At 44.8% G+C, this 20,552-nt stretch overlaps 1 protein-coding gene and 1 long non-coding RNA gene across 4 annotated transcripts; one reads left to right on the plus strand and one right to left on the minus strand.

Moving 5' to 3' along the window:
• The first annotated feature begins 659 nt into the window (after positions 1–659).
• LOC120298577 (CD209 antigen-like protein E) lies at positions 660–17,708 on the plus strand. 3 transcript variants are annotated; one of them, XM_039322478.1, is made up of 6 exons: positions 660–1,093; positions 3,455–3,541; positions 5,744–5,842; positions 13,751–13,902; positions 16,042–16,184; positions 17,375–17,708. In XM_039322478.1, the coding sequence occupies exons 1-6, from the start codon at positions 778–780 to the stop codon at positions 17,496–17,498; spliced, it is 921 nt and encodes a 306-aa protein (XP_039178412.1). In that variant the 5' UTR covers positions 660–777; the 3' UTR covers positions 17,499–17,708. The 3 variants fall into 3 exon arrangements, with proteins under 3 accessions (XP_039178412.1, XP_039178402.1, XP_039178421.1); XM_039322468.1 differs by lacking the exon at positions 660–1,093 and adding an exon at positions 1,216–1,841; XM_039322487.1 differs by lacking the exons at positions 660–1,093; positions 16,042–16,184 and adding an exon at positions 1,216–1,841.
• Positions 2,724–7,437, minus strand: LOC120298589. Its single transcript, XR_005554149.1, has 3 exons — positions 7,233–7,437; positions 5,639–5,751; positions 2,724–3,534 (listed from the first exon to the last, which is right to left on the minus strand). It is a non-coding gene; the product is annotated as an uncharacterized LOC120298589 (long non-coding RNA).
• Positions 17,709–20,552: the final 2,844 nt, after the last annotated feature.

Consider the following 20,552-nt stretch of genomic DNA (forward strand, 5'->3'; position numbering starts at 1 on the left):
ATTATCAATAGATAGATAGACAGATAATCAATAGATTATATTGATTATAAATTATAATTATATAGATTATAAATAGAGAGATAGATAGATAGATAGATAGATAGATAGATAGATAGATAGATAGATAGATAGATAGGTAGGTAGTAGGTAGATGATAGATAGATAGACAGATAGATAGCTAGATTATAGAGACAGAGAGAGAGAGAGAGATAGGTAGGTAGTAGGTAGATGATAGAGATAGATAGATGATAGATAGATAGATAGATAGATAGATAGATAGATAGATAGATAATAGAGACAGACAGACAGACAGAGATAGATAGATAGATAGATAGATAGATAGATAGATAGATAGATAGATAATGGATGGATAGATAGATAGGTAGATAAATACATTATAAATAGACCGACAGACAGACAGACAGACAGACAGATAGATAGATAATGGATAGATAGATAGATTGATTATAAATAGATTATAAATAGATGATAATAGGTAGGTAGGTAGATTATAGATAGATGATAAATAGATGATTATAGATAGTTTATCAATAGATAATAGAGATAGATTAGAGATAGGTAGGTAGGTAGATGATAGATAGACAGAGACTGGATAAATGGAGATAGATAGATAGGTAATATAGATTTTAAAAATGATATAGATAGATTATAAATAGATGCTAGAGATAGATCATATAGATTGTAGATAGATGATAGATAGACAGACATAGCTAAATTAGAGAGAGAGAGAGAAGGATGGGTTGAGTGGACCAATGGATGATAGATGACAAAATGCCACACGGCCCTTTTGAGGCCTTTCCAGGGCCGGGTGGGAGTTCCAGACACTGGGAGGCCTGTGGTGCAAGGAGAGCTGAAGATGGCGGCTGCTGCCTGGGCCCAAAGGAGGAACAGCTGGGAAGCCAAAGCAGGCTGCCTGCGGAGAGCCTTGCAACCCCCATGAGGAAGCCTCCGGGCCCAAGAAGGGCAGAAGGCAAAGGAGGGTTGTGTGAATGGCCCCGATTTGGCCTGCTCCCCACGCCAGGCCTCGAACTGTCTCCAAGGGGCTCCCTAACCCCTCCGCCCCCAAAATGCTGTTGCGTAGAGCTGCAAAGGCCACTTTTTATTTTATTTGCATGGCAGGAAGACCCCCCCTCCCTTTGCAGCCTCCCCCCCCCGCCTCAACGGTAGGGCCAAGATGGCCCCCAATGTCCGGCACTGCCCCAGTGCAGCCGCAGGGAGAAAAATCTGCTTTGGGGAGGGGGAATGCCTGGGACAACGTGCTTGGCTCGCGGCCATTGCTTCCCCTCTTCGGGGAGGGGGGAATTGACAGGTGGGAGGGGCCAGCACCCCAGGGGAGCAATTGGGCGAAGAGGGGCATTCTGGGAAATGGAGTCCCTTGGTTATAACCCCGCCCAGGAGGGAGGGGCCTATGAACCTCCCTCTGGACCTCCAAACTGAACTGCCTCTCTTGGTCCCCAGGGAAGCCCCCCCGCCTAACGAAGCTCCCAGGCCCCCTCGGACGGGACAGGCCGCCCCCCCTCTGGAGCTGTGGACCCCCCCCAAGATATTTGGGGGGCTTCTGAGGCCTTGCCTGGCCTGTGTGAGGGGCACTGAGGGAGATCCAAGGGAGGCCCCGGCTGCCATGTTTAAGACCCCCAAAGTCAGCCCTGGAGAGGAGATCTCTGGGCGGCCCAGAGGGACCCCCAAACTGGGGGCGTCCCGGGAGTTCTCGCTGGACAGTGACCCCTCCGAGTTGCGCAGCCGTGGCCCCCTGCAGCAGTCATCCTCCAAGAAGGTGCAAGCTGAGGGGGGCCCTTCTCGGCCCCCCCATGTTCCCCAGAGTAAGCCTCTGAAGGAGGAGGAGGAGGAGAGGGGCCACATCTGGGAGGCGGGGGCTGCAAGACGTCCAGCCCAGGCCTGGCCGCAGAAGACGGCCGCAAGGGCTTCCCAGGGGCCCTGCTCGGCCTATTCAGGGGTGACCAGGGGCCCGACTGGATGGTCCCTTGGGGGGGGGGTCTTGTTGCCACGCGGTCAGCCAGGGACCGCAGGGCAGAGGAGCCCAGATTGAGTCCTGGGTCCCTCGGCTTTGTAGGATCTCAGACCCCCACGAGGGCTGGAGAGACCCCGATGGAACGAGGCCTGCAGATGATCTGGGCCTGGAGGGGAGAGCAGGGCAGGAAGTGGCTCCAGCAGTGGGAGAGGAATTTCATTTCATTTTATTATTTTATTTTATTATTTTATTTTAATTTTTATTTTATTATGTTATTTATATTATATTTTATTATATTATGTTATTATGTTATGTTATTTTTTATTTTACTTTTATTGTTTTAAATTGACTTTATTTTTATTTTATTTTCCTATTTTAGAATAGAATCAAATACTTCATTGGCCAAGACATACAAGGAATTTGTCTCTGGTGTATAAGCTCTTAGTGTACATGCAATTATTTTATTTTATTTTATTTCATTTCATTTTATTTCATTTCATTATTTTATGGTATTATTTTATATTTTATGGTATTTTATATTTTATGATTTTATTTTTTATTTTACTTTTATTGTTTTATTTTATTTTATTTTTATTTTATTTTATTATTTTAGAATAGAATCAAATACTTTATTGGCCAAGAAATACAAGGAATTTGTCTCTGGTGTATAAGCTCTTAGTGTACATGCAATTATTTTATTTCATTTCATTTCATTTCATTATTTTATGGTATTATTTTATATTTTATGGTATTATTTTATATTTTATGTTATTTTATTTTTTATTTTACTTTTATTGTTTTATTTAATTTTATTTTATTTTTATTTTATTATTTTAGAATAGAATCAAATACTTCATTGGCCAAGACATACAAGGAATTAGTCTCCGGTGTATAAGCTCTTCGTATACCTGCAATTATTTTGTTTTGTTTATTTTATTTTATTATTTTTTATTTTATTATTTTTTATTTTATTTATTGTTTTGTTTTGCTCCTTGTACTTTATTTATTACTGCACTTTATATTATTATTGTCATTTATGTGTGGGGTCCCTGGTGCTCTCTGAGCTGCGTTGTTTTCTTGCAAATACCCCATAACCCAACTAGGGAGCATCATCAGTGTTAGAAGGATGGGGGGGTGGGCTGCTGTCTGTTGATATATACAAATGGTTTGCCCTGGCAGTGTAGTTGGGATGTTTATTTTATCCCTTCCCTTCTCTCCAACTTCACGTCACTTCACCTTATCTTTTACCTTTTACCTTTTAATTTAGCCATCTGAAGTTACTCCGGGCAGCTTACCCAAAAAAATAAAAAAAAAAACCATTGAGGAAAAAACACCCTTCAATTATTCTGCCTGATAGCTCAGTGGCTCCTGTGAAGAGAATCTCTTCCGACAACAATTTGGGGAGCCTGGTTGTCTTCCTCTGTTCTCATCTCTCCTTGGTACTTTCCTTCTTCCCTTTCGCAGATGGTACCAGCTGGCCTTGCTCCGCCATTGGCCTCCTCTCCATCTGTGTGATCCTGCTCCTCTTGGTGACGCTCATGAATCTGAAAGGTAGATCAAGGAGGCTGATGGGAAGAGGCTCACTAACATCTCATCTTAGAACATAGAATTAACAAAGGGATAGAATCAAGATCAGGTGAAGGGTTAATACCACTTTGCACGGCCTTGGTAAGGCCACACTTGGAATACGGCATCCAGTTTTGGTCACCACGATGTAAAAAAGATGCTGAGACTCTAGAACAGTGGTTCTCAACCTGTGGGTCGGGACCCCATTTGGGGTCGAACGACCATTTCACGGGGGTTACCAAACAACGCAGTCCGCCATTTTTCCCCCCTTTTCCTTAGCTGTGCTACTCCCTTTTATTCTATTGGCTTTTGAAAGCCAATAGAATAGACTCTCTTGAATAGAGTCTAATTCTATTGGCTTTCAAAAGCCAATAGGAATTGTCCAGCTGTCTCTGCCCTGCTGAGCCCACCAAAAGTCCCATTCTGCAAACGGTGCTGCACCAGTTGAGTAGTCCTCGACTTACGACTGGTTGAGTAGTCCTCGACTTACAACCGGTTGGGGGTCGTGGCATTAAAAAGGTTGAGAACCACTGCTCTAGAAAGAGTGCAGAGAAGAGCAACAAAGATGATCAGGGGACTGGAGGCTAAAACATATAAGGAACGGTTGCTGGAATTGGGGATGTCTAGTTTAATGAAGAGAAGGACGAGGGGGGGGCATGATAGCAGTCTTCCAGTATCTCAGGGGTTGTCCCAAAGAAGAGGGAGTCAAGCTGTTCTTCAAAGCCCCTGAAGGCAGGACAAGAAGCAATGGGTGGAAACTAACCAAGGAGAAAAGCAACCTAGAACTAAGGAGAAACTTCCTGACAGTTAGAATGATTAACCAGTGGAACTACCTGCCTCCAGAAGTGGTGAATGCTCCAACACTGGAAGTTTTTAAGAAGAGACTGGACAGCCATTTGTCCGAAATGGTAGGGGATTGGACTAGATAACCTCCAACATCCATTCCAACTTTATGATGATGATGATGATGTATTCCTCACTTTACAACCATTCTCTCAAAGTTACAACGGCACTGAAAAAAGGGACTCATGACGTTTTTTCACACTTACGACCGTCGCAGCATCTCCAGGGTCATGTGATCAGAATTCAGACGCTCGACAACTGATTCATATTTATGACCGTCGCAGCATCCCGGGGTCACGTGATCCTCTTTTGCGACCTTCCGACAAGCAAAGTCATGGGGGAACAGATCCACTTATCAGCCAGGTTACTAACTTAACAACTGCAGTGATTCACTTAAAAACTGGAGAAAGAAAAGTCGTAAAATGGAGCAAAACTCAGTTAACAATTGTCTCAGTTAGCAGCAGAAATTTTGGGCTCTGGTTGCAAGCCAAGGACTGCCTGAAGTAGGGTTGGAAGGGACCTTGGAGATCATCTAGTCCAACTCCCTGCTGCTCAAGCAGAAGACCCTGTACCATTTCAGACAAACGATTGTCCAATCGCCTCTTAAAAACTTCTAGTGTTGGAGCATTCAGAACTTTCTGAGCTTGGTGGTTTTCTTACAGATGTTTCATGGTCCAACGCAGGAATATTACTGTGCTAGAAACCCCCTCCCTTCTAGCACTGATGATGTGACCTAGATTGGTCATGAAAGGTCTACAACAGTGGTTCTCAACCTTTTTAATGCCGCGACCCCCAGCCAGTCGTACGTCGAGGACTACTCAACCGGTTGTAACTCGAGGACTACTCAACTGGTGCAGCACCGTTTGCAGAATGGGACTTTTGGCGGGCTCAGCAGGGCAGAGACAGCCTGGACAATTCCTATTGGCTTTTGAAAGCCAATAGAATTAGACTCTATTCAAGAGAGACTATTCTATTGGCTTTCAAAAGCCAATAGAATAAAAGGGAGTAGCACAGCTAAGGAAAAGGGGGGGGGGGAAATGGCAGACTGCGTTGTTTGGCGACCCCCGTGAAATGGTTGTTCAACCCCAAATGGGGTCCCAACCCACAGGTTGAGAACCGCTGGTCTGCAAGAAAAAAAAAATCAAATTCAGAGAGCACCAAGGACCCCACAATTCAACCCTGGGCTACAGATATCCTCTTCTATTAGTACAAGAAAATGTGTTTGGAAACGCCACCTACAATTCATTCAACCTCTTCTTGGAAGAAGCTCCATCTTTCTTAGGAAAGTGCAGGAGATACCGTCTCTTGTCCTCCAGTGACATCTGTCTTTACTTCTCTCGCAAGTGGCCATGCTGGAGAAGAGGACAAAGGAAGAGGCAGATCTGTGGCAGTGGAAGATGCTCACCTTGACTGAAATCTTGAAAGACCTACAGATTGGAAAAGGTACTCTGGGTGTGGAGGAACCCAGCTGATCTCCTCGCAACCGGCCTATCGGGGCTCCTTGGTGCTGTTTGAACTTGGTGGTTTTCTTGCAGACGATTCATGACCCAACTAGGGAACATCATCAGTGTGAAGAGGTGTGGGGTTTGCCATTGATGATGTTACCTAGTTGGGTGATGGAACATCTGCAAGAAAATCACCAAGCTCAGAGAGCATCAAGGACACCACAATTTTTCTCCTCCTCCTCCTCCTCCTCCTCCTCCTCCTCCTCCTCCTCCTCCTCCTCCTCCTCCTCCTCCCCCTCCTCCTCCTCCTAATTTATGGGTTACATCAGCGGTGCCCGCAACCTTTGGGGCACCAGGGACCGGTTCCGTGGAGAGAGGTTTATCCATGGACCAGAGGGTGCGTGGTTTTGTGTGCTGCCTGCATCCCGTGGATGGGGCTTTGCTTGTTTGTGCAGACCGGTTGCTGGCATGCCGTGGCCTGGTACCGGTCCATGGATCAGGTGTTGGGGATCCTTGGGTTACCTAACTCATTCCCAGCTGGGTTTGTATCTTTCTTAAAAATTGCAAGTGTATTAAGCCAGTGGTTCTTAACCTTTTTGAACGAATCGCCCCCTTGAGCCAATGAGGAAGTTGTCATCGCCCCCCTCCCCCAACATAACCTCTCAATCACAACATAGGAAATAATTCTTCAACTTATGCAAACACTTGTTTTGATTTCTTTAACATTGTCATCAGGACATATGGATGCAAATAATTTATTTCCAGTCTTTTTCCCATATCTCAACTGTGTGAAAAATTTTGGTGCCACCCATCACTTTATTCCCAAACTTCTTGATACATGTATTTCATTATTATCTTATTTATTCAAGACACTTAAATGTAATGACCCCACTGAAAACAAAAGTCAATGGCAAGAAAGTGAAATGCCCGAAAAGAAAAACAGTAATATTTAATGATTGAATTACAAGTGAAATTTAAGACACAAAAAGAAATATAAAAAGGATAGAGGCTGCTGCTCAACGCGCATGAAGATAAGCAATGCCTATGCACATTCTGTCTTGAAGCTAGCTGGAGGAACATTTGAAAACACAATTCAATCCACTAATAGTGAGCGAACGGATGTTTTTGTACGACAGATATACAGCGATTCGCTGTATGAAAAAAATCTCGTGTCCCCAAAACGTCTTGCTCCGTGGCCCCCATATCGCCCCCTTTTTGTTCCTTCGCCCCCCTGAAAAACGAAATCGCCCCCTGGGGGGGCGATATCGCCCAGGTTAAGAACCACTGTATTAAACGACATTCAGGGTCCAAGTAGTCCTTGACTCTGAATCCTTCGTTTAGTGAATATTCAAAGCAGAAGTGTCACATGGCCCTCTTTTCACACTTACCACCGTTCCAGCAGCATCCCCGTGGTCACATGTTCAAAATTCAAACACTTGGCAACTGGCACGCACTTATGACGGTGGTAGCATCCCGGGGTCCTGTGATCACGGTTGGCAACTTTCCGTCAAGCAAAATCAGTGGGGGAAGCCAGACCGCGCGATTCACTTAACAACCGAGGTGGCGCAGCAGTTAGAGTGCAGTACTGCAGGCCACTTTAGCTGACTGTGTTCAGCAGGTCAACGGTTCAAATCTCACCGGCTCAAGGTTGACTCAGCCTTCCATCCTTCCGGGGTAGGTAAAATGAGGACCCAGATTGTTGGGGGAAATGTAAATATATATATATTTACAGATGCCGGCAAAACCCATTTAAGTCATCATTGTTTACTGGCTCCTTAGCCCTGATGATGTTTGGAGTTTCCAAACGAAAGCTTGGCAGCTTTTAGTAAAGTATATTTTTATATTTATACTCTCCTGGTGTTCGTATTTTATTTGTACCATAGACATGCCCAGGAGTCGTATTTTTATGCACATTTTCCAGCATATATATATATATATATATATATATATATATATGTGTGTGTGTGTGTGTGTGTGTGTGTGTGTGTGTGTTGTGTGTGTGTCTGAGGTTTTCGCGGGTATTTGTATGTAGGTCTTTGGTTGTTCGGGTTTTCTCCCGCGTAAAATTGGAAGTGTCTTGGCGACGTTTCGACGAAGTCCCATTCGTCATCTTCAGGCTGGTGTTTTCAGCTTCGTGCTTCGAGCAGCAATGTGTGGTCTTAGCTGTTTCTTCCTTTTAACTGCCAGTGGGGGTATGAACTGATTGGGTGGGAGCTTGGCTGTGTTCTGATTGGGTGGAGGTGTGTTCTGATTGGTTAGGGGCTTGGCTGTGCTCTGATTGGCTGGGGGATTGGCTGGGGGGTTGGCTGTTTGGTGGGGGAGTGTTCTGTTTGGTTGTGCTCAGGTTAGTCTGAGTTGCAGAGGGGTTTAAGATTTTGGGCTGCCTTGCTATTTTTTGGCTTTGCGTTCGTGGTCGTGCCTCATCTTCATGGAGGGTGTCAGTTTGCTTCATGTATGGATTGGAGGGGTTTAAAGTGGCTAATGATGCAGCTGTGGTCTGGCTTCTGGTTTGTGGTCGTGCCTCATCATCGGTGTGGCTTTGGGTTTGTTTTTTGCGTGGATGTGTGGTGGTGACCTCCTGTGTGGTTTTTGTGAGTGTACGTATCTGAGCCAGAGTTTGGGTTTGTGATCCGATACGTAGACGACACCTTCATAATCTGGCCACATGGGAAAGAAAAACTGGACAACTTCCTCACACACCTCAACAGCCTACACCCCAAAATACAGTTCACCATGGAAACAGAAGCTAACAACCAACTTCCCTTCCTGGATGTCTTAGTCTACAAGAAATCCAATGGCTCCCTAGGACACACCATCTACCAGAAGAAAACACACACAAACCGCTATCTGCACGCTCTCTCACACCACCACCCAGCACAGATCAACTCTGTAGCCAAGACACTCATCTCCAGAACAAAACGCTTAGCTGACGAACAACACCTAAAACCCGAACTACACACTCTCACCAATGTACTAACATCCAATGGATTCCATAGAAATAAGATTACAAACCTAATCCAAAAAGAAACCCCCACTAAAATCCAAGACAAAGAACAAGAAAACGGCAAAGCCCTCCTCCCATACATAAAAGGCACCACAGACAGAATCAGTAAGATCCTCCATAAACACAACATCAAAACAGCATTCTGCACAAACAGAAAAATATCCACCATCCTTAGAAACCCCAAAGATAAAATTGAATTAGAAAATCAAGGAGTATACGAAATCCCATGCACCACTTGTCCCACCACATACATCGGACAAACCAACAGAAGAATAAGTGCACGCATTGAAGAACATAAGAACTCAGTCAAAAAAGAGGAACCAACATCTTCCCTGGTCCAACACCTTAAAGCCACAGGACATGAAATTGACTTTAAAAATACCAGAACCATTGCCAAAAGTGAACATTTTAATAACAGAATAATCAGAGAAGCCATCGAGATAGAAAAACGCCCACACAGCATGAACAAGCGAGATGATACCTCCCGCCTACCAGCCATTTGGAAACCCGCCCTTATTGACAAACGACTCCCTAACACAAAAAATGATACCAGACCCACACTCACAAAAACCACACAGGATGTCACCACCACACATCCACGCAAAAAACAAACCCAAAGCCACACTGATGACGAGGCACGACCACAAACCAGAAGCCAGACCACAGCTGCATCATTAGCCACTTTAAACCCCTCCAATCCATACATGAAGCAAACTGACACCCTCCATGAAGAGGAAGCACAACCACGAACGCGAAGCCAAAAAATAACAAGGCAGCCCAAAATCTCAAACCCCTCTGCAACTCAGACTAACCTGAGCACAACCAAACAGAACACTCCCCCAGCCAATCAGAGCACAGCCAAACCCCTAACCATTCAGAACACACCTCCACCCAATCAGAACACAGCCAAGCCATAATATATATATATTATTAAGAATATTAAAAACAAAACAGTGATTCCTGGGTAGACTCATATTACACAATAAAATATACGAACACCAGGAAGTTATAAAACTATAAAAAGTTTTAATAAAACCAGAATAAAACCAAGCTTTCGCTGGCATCTGCCAGCATCATCAGGGTAGTCTCCAGTCGATGGGAGAAGCTATTTATAAGTGTGGTGTTCTTTGCGCCCGGCTTCTTGACCTCGTCATGGGTCCCAGCCAATCCACCTGCGTTTTGATCGTAGTTTCTGTGTTGCAAGCTGTAATTTCCTCACTTTCCTTACTTGTGCTGGTACCGCAGCTCTTCCTCCCTTCTTTGCATAACTGTAAGTCGGGGGGGGGGGACTCCTTAATTTCACGTAATTAGATGTGCCCTGTCTGTGTTTATGTTGTTTATTCACCTCATCCTCCTTCTTGGTACTCTCTATTTCTCTTCTCCTCCCCGTTTCTCTGTTTACGATCCTCTTTCAAAACTATACCCTCATTGTTTGTCTCTGTAGCCCATGATTCCATTGTGTTTACATCATCCTGTTTCCCGATCCTTCGTATCACTTTATTAACTCCCCTTTCTATTTTCTCTTCAATGGGGGTGATTTTAACACCCTCTCCAGAATTCGTGGCACCCACAAATTGATTGCTGACCCCTTTTTCCGAGGGAGCTGTCCCTTCACTGTTGTTTGTGTATTCACTCATTACTTGGGGGTATGCAATCTTCCTTAAAAGGAGAGGGGCGGAATCCTTACAGTCGTGACTTGCATCTCCTTGTGCATTCCTTATAATGCCAGCAGATAAGGGGAGGGCCACTGTCATTATGGACAAGGCGCAATATATTGGTAAGGCATTGTGCCTGCTCAATGATAATACAGCTTATAGAATGGTAGACGGTGACCCCATGACGGCCCTTAAAAACCATACTAATAAATTACTTAACAACCTCAAACGCAGTAAGAGGCTTGATGAGGTTACTCTTAGAAAGCTGCGCCCTAGCGACACCGACACCGCAATGGCCAGATTTTATGGCCTTCCTAAGGTCCATAATGAGGGGGTCCCCCTTCGCCCGATTATGGGATTATGGCGTTTAGGGACACTCCGACCTCAGGCCTTGCCAAATGGCTGAGTAATCGCATCAACCATTTGGTTGAGGGTGGTTCCACTACTGTCAAATCTGCTGAGTATTTCCTTGACAGGATCAGGTCTTTGAGGATAGAGGATGATGAGGTGATGATATCTTTTGATGTCGTCTCCCTCTTCACCTCTATCCCACAAGATCTGGCCATCAAGACGATAAAAGACCTTCTCGAGAAAAAAGGTTTAGGTCACCAGCAGGACCACCTTCGGCCTCAGGACCTCATAAATCTATTAGAAGTATGTTTAAAAACATACTTCACATTCCAGGGCACTACCTTTGAGCAGGTTAAGGGCACCCCCATGGAGTCACCAATATCCAGCATCATAGCAGAGGCAGTGCTGCAGCAATTGGAGCACGTAGCGATGACCCAGTGTTGTCCTAAATTCTGGGCTCGCTACGTAGACAATACATTTGTCATCATCAAGAGGAGCCAAAAAGCTGGCTTTGTGGGCATACTCAATTCGGTGTGCGTGGATTTGCAGTTTACGGAAGAGGAAGAGCACCAGGGTGAGTTGGCATTTCTTGATGTCCTGGTCCACCGCCAACCTAATGGAACTCTGAAGACCAGGGTCTACCGCAAGTCCACGCACACAGATAGAATTCTACACTATGATAGCAACCATCCAGTGGCCCACAAGGCCAGCTGTATTAGAACACTCTTCAAGAGAGTAGGCTCCCACTGCAGCACTGCCAAGGCTAGGACGGAAGAAAAGAAGCACCTTTTTAAGGTGTGCAGGCACAATGGTTACCCTATGAAGTTCATCAGGCGCCATGGACTATCATCCAGACCCTCCCTCCCCATCAGGTCCCAAACAGAAGAACATACATCACAGAGACTTCGTATCACTCTCCCGTATATTAACACCGTCTCAGAAGCCACGGCTAGGATATTGGCACCCTATGATGTGAGGGTGGCACATAACCCCAACCAGACGCTGCGATCTAAGGTGATGAGATTGAAAGATCCATTCCCCACCATAGAGAAGTCCAATGTCATTTACAGGATCAACTGTGAAGGTTGCTCTGCTAATTACGTGGGGGAGACCTCCAAACGTGTCAAAACTAGAATTCACGAGCATAAGTTGGCGGTAAGGAGAGGCGACCAGTATTCCCAAATCGGGGCGCATATGCTAGAATCTGGGCATAGGTTCGATTTTAGCAACGTGCAGGTGATGGCCAGTGACAGCACGAAGGGGGGCCGGCTCCTTAAAGAGGCGTGGCTCTCTAACAAAGAATCCATCAACAGACATGTGGACCTATGCCCAGCACATGTAATATTAAGAGCATGGGCAATGCGCAACCGTCCCTCCGGAGAAAAACGATGTAACATTACGTGCCTTCGGCAAAGAGGGTTGACCGGAGGAGATGGGCCTTGGAAACACTCAGACAGGGAATAACCAGCAGCAGAGTAACTCTCCACCTGCTGAAACATATGCCCCTCCCTCATGCATACAGGAGTGGATTGACAACCAAGAGCCAAGTGCCGATGAATTGAGGGTCTCCCCGGGAACAGCGAGGAGTTTGACAAAAAAGCGATCTGGTATAGACTTTGGGTTATTAAACAATCATGATTCGAAGGATTGGAATACCACGTGTAATTCCACCTGCGATCCTGCAACTAACTTGATTAATGACATTTCCCATTTGAATTGTTATTGCCTTGGGAATGCAGGAGAACAACGGGGAGATGAGAAGCCTGTTCGCTATAATCTTAGAGCTTCCACACGCTCCTACAGACATTTGAGAGGTACGACTCCCCGTAGGAATGCACAAGGAGATGCAAGTCACCGACTGTAAGGATTCCGCCCCTCTCCTTTTAAGGAAGATTGCATACCCCCAAGTAATGAGTGAATACACAAACAACAGTGAAGGGACAGCTCCCTCGGAAAAAGGGGTCAGCAATCAATTTGTGGGTGCCACGAATTCTGGAGAGGGTGTTAAAATCACCCCCATTGAAGAGAAAATAGAAAGGGGAGTTAATAAAGTGATACGAAGGATCGGGAAACAGGATGATGTAAACACAATGGAATCATGGGCTACAGAGACAAACAATGAGGGTATAGTTTTGAAAGAGGATCGTAAACAGAGAAACAGGGGGAGGAGAAGAGAAATAGAGAGTACCAAGAAGGAGGATGAGGTGAATAAACAACATAAACACAGACAGGGCACATCTAATTACGTGAAATTAAGGAGTCCCCCCCCCCCCGACTTATAGTTATGCAAAGAAGGGAGGAAGAGCTGCGGTACCAGCACAAGTAAGGAAAGTGAGGAAATTACAGCTTGCAACACAGAAACTACGATCAAAATGCAGGTGGATTGGCTGGGACCCATGACGAGGTCAAGAAGCCGGGCGCAAAGAACACCACACTTATAAATAGCTTCTCCCATCGACTGGAGACTACCCTGATGATGCTGGCAGATGCCAGCGAAAGCTTGGTTTTATTCTGGTTTTATTAAACTTTTTATAGTTTTATAACTTCCTGGTGTTCGTATATTTTATTGTTTAATATATATATATATATATATATATATATATATATATATATATATATATATATATATATATACATTGCTTACTGGTGTACACCACTTAGAGAATGCTTGCACTTAAAACGGTATATAAGTCTCATAAATAAATAAATAAAATAAATAAACCGGCAGCAGTTTGCTTAACCCCCAGGGCCAAAAAAGACAAAACACCCGGGAGAGACTCACTTAGCAATGGAAATTCTAGTCCTGATCGAGGACGACCTGTATTGCTTCAGCTTAGGCTGCAAATGTCTTCGGGAATGTGATGTCTGGGCGCTCCGTTGCTTCTCCTCTCCTTAGTTCGGAACTGCAGCGTCTGCAAAGTCCAGTGGATGCAACTAAGCAGCAACTGCTATTTCTTCCGGAACAGACAACTCAGCTGGCATTCCAGCCAGACCTTCTGCCAGGAGGAGAACGCGGATCTGACGATGGTCACAAACATGGAGGAGATGGTACTGAGTCTGGGGGAGATGGGGGAGGCTACAGAGGGTGCAGGGGGCTGGGTAATGCCCCTGTGAAACTGCACGGGGTGCCTCTGAAGCGGTGTTTCTCAGCTTTAGAGGTTTAAGATGGGTGGGCACCAGCTCCCAGAATGCCCCAGTCAATAGCCTCTGAGATGGGGTGGACTTGGACTCCCAGAATTCCCCAACCAGCATGCTTTAAGATGGATGGACTTCAACAACTCCCAGAATTTCTAATATTTGAGGGGCTGCCACAAAGTAGAAGGGTCAACCTATTCTCCAAAGCACCAGAAGGCAGGACAAGAAGGAATGGATGGAAACTAATCAATCCCATTCAATTCAGAGCAGAGCTGGAAGGGACCTTGGAGGTCTTCTAGTCCAGCCCCTTGCTCAAGCAGGAGTCCCTCTACCATTTAGATAAGATAAGATAAGATAAGATAAGATAAGATAAGATAAGATAACCTTTATTGTCATTTTTTTACTGTGGGTACAACGGCACACATCAAAAATGAAATTTAGTTGCCCGCTCTCAAAGTGAAACATACATGACACACACCTAAACATACTATGAACAACATATGTGCAGACCCACATCCCTACATATACGTAGCAAATAAATATTAAATACTGTCCATCTTGAATATATAACGGAAGGAGGAAGCTTGAGAGTTCACAAGGTTAATGCTGTATGGGATGAAACTATGGCTGAATCTGGATGTTCTGCTACGGATACCACGAAGCCCCCTCCTCCCCCAGAAGGGAACAAAGAAAACAGGTCGTGAAGAGGATGTGTAGTGTCCCAGATAATCTTTTGGACCACCATCTTCAGACAAATGGTGGTCCAGTCTCTTCTTAAAAACCTCCAGTGATGGAGCAGCCACAACTTCTGGAAGCAAGCCATTCCACTGGTTAATTGTCCTCACTGTTAGGAGGTTTCTCCTTACTTCCAGGTTGCTTCTCTCCTTGGTTAGTTTCCATCCGTTGCTTCTTTTTTTGTAAAAAAATTTTATTTTCAATTTTGCAATACAATACAATCTTAAAAATACTTCAGATAAAAAATAAAACAAGTTAATACACACCATTTTCGGTATTACTCACCCATTTCCCCCCAAACCGCATCCACCCTCTAACCAACTTGCCTCTTTCCCTCTTCTTTCTCTTTCTCCCTCACCCCCCCCTCCTCCACCTTCCTACTTACTTCTCACCTTCTTCTATCCTCTCACTCTGGGTGCGGTCCAGGGGGGGGGGAAATGCCCGAGCAATTCCTCTCTCCAAATTGGAACCTCAATATTATATACAATAAAAACTATTTCTACTTATCTCAATTACTAAAATTTCAACCCATCCTTCCCCCACCCCCCTCCCCCACCGCCCTCCCCCCTGACTTCCCAGAGCTAAGTACAGGGTTATACAAATATACTAAACATAATCTATTTAAGTTTAATAATTATACAAAAACCAAAATCATACTAACCCTTAACTCTCTTCAAACTTTAACGTCATAAATTTATAAACAAATTCATTACTCATAAAATAAGTGAAACTTTGTAGTTCCATGCTTCTTCTGGACATATTCTATCCATCTTCTCCATACGTTAAAATATCTCTCTTGTGAACGGTCCTTTAAATAAGCAGAAATTTTAGCCATTTCTGCTAAGTTAGAAACCTTAAATACCCATTCTTCTAAAGAAGGCAGAGTATTCCATCCATTGTTTCTTGTCCTGCCCTCTGGGGCTTTGGAAAAATAAGCTGACCCCCCCCCCCTCTTCTTTGTGGCAGCCCCTCAAATACTTCCAATTCAATTATTCTGTTCCACTCTGGTCTAATGCCCAACCTCTCTCTTGCACCTTCAAGAGCGTATCTAGGCAGGAAGATTGCAGGTGCACAGGAGGTTTTTAGGAAGAGACTGGACATCCATTTGTCTGAAATTGTATAGGGTGTTGGATTAGAAGACCTTCAAGGTCCCTTCCAACTCTGTTATTCATTAGCCGTGTAAGTATAATAACAATATTTATATGGCTAATGCAGGCAGGTTGTAACAGTGGTGAGTGAATCAACTTTCATCCTTAGCCAGGCAGCATTTATCTTTCTTCTGAAGCCTGGCCTGACTCTGGTCCTTTTATATTTTAGCATTTCCTGAAGTTTCATTCCTTTACGCATTATTATCTGGATCCAAAGACGTATGAATATGACAAATTCTGGATTGGTTTGGCCTACGATATCGTGCAAAAGAGATGGCTGTGGTTAGACGGAACTGCCTTCAACCCCAATCAGTAAGCTCTGCCCAGAATTGGTTATTTCTCACACCCCTTACGTTATGAACCTGAATAAGAGACGGGAATTACTCTGTTGTTGAAGTGGGTCTGGCATCCCTGCTCATTACATTTCAAATTCTCATCAGAGAACACCAGTAGCTTAGGATTGACCTGTGGGGTTTTTATTTACAAAACAGAAATAAAATTGGGAAAAGGACTATAAAAATTTTGGACATAAAAAAAAACTTAAATGGCATTGGTGACATCTTGTGGCTAGGTTTGATATTACAACTTGTTATTGTCTAAAGGAGACTTGGCTGGAAGCCCAGACTACACATAAGACTTTTTTTAATATACTCGGTTATAAAATTATTTTCACTCTCTGACTTTAAAGCTCTTAATTTAACACACTACTAAGAGAATATGGATGAAGATCAGGAACAGATTCTCCTTATGTTAAAAGCAATACAAGAAACCATTCTTTCAGCTTTATTATTATTTCATATGCTAAGTGGGGAGGGAGGGATGTAAATACGGACCACTATTTACCATGATCTCATCAGGAGCCACATTTAAGCCATGTAGTTTTGGCAGAAACTGTGTGGTTGGTGTGACTGTGCTGTTTGAAGGTTGTGTCAGGTACCTTAAGCATTGTGCCAACCATTTAGCTAGTGTCAGGGGTAGGCAATCTTGGCTATTTTATAACTTGTGGACTTCAATTCCCAGAATTCCTGAACCAGCCACACTGAGGGGAAAGGGAGAGGTTTCCAAGCTGAGCCAGGCTGGCTCAAGAATTCTGGGAATTGAAGTCCCCCAGTCATAAAAGGGGCCAGTCAGCCATGCTGGCTCAGGAATTCTGGGAGTTGAAGTTCACGAGTCATAAAAGAGCCAAGGTTGGCTACCCCTGAGCTAGGTTATATGTAGGGGTGTCTTGTAGCATTTGGATAGGTCTGAAGGGGGCTCCTATTTTATGTATCTTGGGGACTTGGTAGAATCTCGCTGGGGCTGCGTTTCATTTCCCACCATCCCTTCTCCATCATGTTGTTGTTTTGTTTGCGTTGACTGAGCTAAGCCTTCAGTTGCGTGACCTTCGTTCTCGCCTCTGATGTCTTTGCTGGTCTACATGCTGAAGAATCCTTGAGCAGGGCGGGATCCTGCTGGACATCTTGAAACTGGGAGAACACATAAAAATCTCTTATCTATTTCAGATACGGAATATTGGGCGATGACGGCTGCGCCTACATCCAGAATGAGAGCCTTCGCTCCCAGCCTTGCCACGAAGTAGCCAAAAGCATTTGCAAGACAACCGTCCAGTTTGGCTGGAGCATATAATTCAGTTTATCGGCCAGGCCCACCCCCGTAGCCCAGATGCTGTTTCCCGACCTGTTGTGTGGCTGCAGTAGGGTGACACTATCTGCCTTCCTTTTCTTTGTCTGGAATTGTGTAGGGTTTCCTGCCTGAGTAGGAGGTTGAACTAGAAGGCCTTCAAAGTCCCTTCCGACTCTGTTATTCCGTCGTTATTCTGCTATCATTCTGTTGTTATTCTGTTACGGTAAATAAATCTGAATTTCTCCAGACTCAGCTGAGTGCTCGCGTTCTCTTCAGGCCCCGCTTGGTCTTAACTAATTCCAGGGCAATGGAGGGACCAGCACAGAGAGTTGTGGTCCTATCCAGCCTTGCTCTGACTCACAATGGCTCCACTCACCCAGGGCCACAAATATGTTGCAGACCACAAAGGGGAGGGGGCTTTTTGTAGCCTCCTGTTGTTGCTGCTTCCTACAAGCCAGTCTCGCAGACCTACCTCAACTTCCCCTTGACCGCAGAGGTTCCCCGGGGCTAATTTATTTATTTATTTATTTATTTATTTATTTATTTATTTATTTGTAAAATTTATATGCCGCCCAATCCCTAGGGACTCAGGGCGGCGTACAAAATTAAAACCACAAGTATAACAATTAAAAATGAATACGTTCACACAGCATGTCCCAATCGTATCCCAGCTCCCCTGGGGACATCAACCCCAGGCCTGCCGAAACAGGAGAGTTTCAATAGCTTTCTTGAAGGCTGGCAAGGTGGGAGTAGTTCGAATCTCGGGGGGGGGGGAGTTGATTCCACCACGTCGGAGCCACCACAGAAAAGGCCCTTCCCCGAGGGCCCGCCAGCTGACCTTGTCTGGCCGACGGGAGCTGAAGGAGGCCCAATCTGTGGGACAAACTTGGTGCTCTTTGAAGTTGGGTTAGATTCTTCCAGAAGTTTCATTACACAACTTCTCGGTGCTGACCATGTTCCCCAGCTGAATCATAAAATGTCTGAAAAAAAAAAAACCAGTCTGAAAGAACATCAAGGACCATACAGTCCCCTTCTTCCTCCCCCACGTCTTTCTCTCTTACTCTGATGCTCATTAATGTCTATTTTCATCTTTCCTTAAGATCTGACCTGCTGATACGCTGTTTGAAACTATTTGTTTAACAAGGCGTGGAGAAATTTGCTCAACAGGAGACAGGTGCTTTCAGAAATTTCCTTAAGATCTTATCTGCTGATACGTAAGTTTGAAAACACTGGATTAAAGGTAGGTGGGGAAATTGGCTTAAGAGAGGACGTTCTGGAACAGTAAGTATAAAATAGTCTTTTTAAGGCATAAAACAAGCAGGATTCAATGAGTCACACCTGACTGACCTTGAAGCCCAATGCAGAAAGAAAGAAACAATATATATATACATGTATGCTAAATTTTTTTGGATTGCTAACAAAGAGTTAAAGGGGGACTGGGATAGCTAGCTATGAATTGTTGTTGTTGTTAATTGCGAAGTCGTGTCTGACCTATCGCGACCGCATGGACAACGTTCCTCCAGGTCTTCCTGTCCTCTACCATCTTCTGGAGTCCATTTAAGTTCACACCTCCTGCTTCAGTGACTCCATCCAGCCACCTCATTACTCTCTGTCGTCCCCTTCTTCTCTTGCCCTCCATCTTTCCCAGCATTAGGACCTTCTCCAGTGAGTCCTTCCTTCTCATTAGGTGGCCAAAGTAGTTGAGTTTCAACTTCAGGATCTGGCCTTCTAAGGAGCAGTCGGGGTTGATCTCCTCTAGGACTGACCGGTTTGAACGCCTTGCAGTCCAAGGGACTCGCAGGAGTCTTCTCCAGCACCATAGTTCAAAGGCCTCCATTCTTTGGCGCTCAGCCTTTCTTATGGTCCAACTTTCACAGCCATACATTGCAACTGGGAAAACCATGGCCTGGACTATACGCACTTTTGTTGGCAGGGTGATGTCTCTGCTTTTTAGTATGCTGTCTAGATTTGCCATAGCTTTCCTCCCCAGGAGCAAGCGTCTTTTAATTTCTTGGCTGCAGTCCCCATCTGAGGTGATCTTGGAGCCCAGAAAAATAAAATCTGTCACTACCTCCATTTCTTCCCCATCTATTGGCCAGGAATTGAGAGGGCCGGATGCCATGATTTTGGTTTTCTTAACGTTGAGTTTCAAGCCAATTTTTGCACTCTCCTTCTTCACCCGCATCAAGAGGCTCTTTAGTTCCTCTTCACTTTCTGCCATTAGAGTGGTATCATCTGCATATCTTAGGTTGTTGCTATATATCTCCCTTGTTGATACATTCCTGCCCTGATTGTACAGCATTCTATCTCCTTTCCCGTAGGCTTCGTCTTTGGCACCCCGCAGCTGCTAGAGTTTAGCTTGTTGTTACTGTGTATGTGCAGGCTTCTGGTCCCCACAGAGGTCTTCACAAAAACTGACCCACGAGGTCACAGTCTCTGCGAGTTCACCCAAGGTAGCTTTGACAAAACATTCCAATCATTCCAATCTGTGCAGTCAAGGCAAGCCTGTAGCTTTAACTCTGCCTCCTCTGTCCAGGACTTTGCTAATTTAATTGCTGGTTTTATGGTTTTAAGCCTTTGCCTATAAACAGGTACAAGGTGACTCATGCAATGATCCGAGTGTCCCACAGCTGCTCATGGTGAGGACCGATAAGCATCTTTTAATGCAGGGGTCTTCCAACTTGGCCCTTTGATGACTCGTGGACTTCAATTCCCAGAATTGCCTGACTGAGGAATTCTGGGAGTTGAAGTCCACGAGTCATCAAAGGGCCAAGTTGGAAGACCCCTGTTTTAATGCGTAGCAGTGGTCTAAAATATTCTTGCCTCTAGTAAGACATGCTGAATGTATCTTGGCAGTTCTTGGCTTAAGTTAGCACTACGAAATCTCCTAACACAACGGCAGTCTAGATGTCTCTGTTCAGCCCACAGAATTTGGCCAGCTCAAGTTTGTAATGCGTTGTCCATGCACGCTTGGGCTGGAACGTAAATTGCAGCCAGTATAAACGAGGAGAACTCTGGTGGAGAATAAAACGGTTTGCAACGATCCACATCACAAGA

Source organism: Crotalus tigris, unplaced genomic scaffold (genome assembly GCF_016545835.1).
Source record: "Crotalus tigris isolate CLP2741 ecotype Arizona unplaced genomic scaffold, ASM1654583v1 scf7180000017609.85432, whole genome shotgun sequence".
NCBI classification, from domain to species: Eukaryota; Metazoa; Chordata; class Lepidosauria; order Squamata; family Viperidae; genus Crotalus; species Crotalus tigris.

Bases quoted from the DNA above. Each gene is read 5' to 3' on its own strand.
- LOC120298577 (XM_039322468.1), top strand. From the start codon at position 1,430: ATGAACCTCCCTCTGGACCTCCAAACTGAACTGCCTCTCTTGGTCCCC. The intron at 3,542-5,743 runs GTAGATCAAGGA...TTCTCTCGCAAG, and splicing joins GACGCTCATGAATCTGAAAG to TGGCCATGCTGGAGAAGAGG. The intron at 16,185-17,374 runs GTAAGCTCTGCC...TATCTATTTCAG, and splicing joins ACTGCCTTCAACCCCAATCA to ATACGGAATATTGGGCGATG.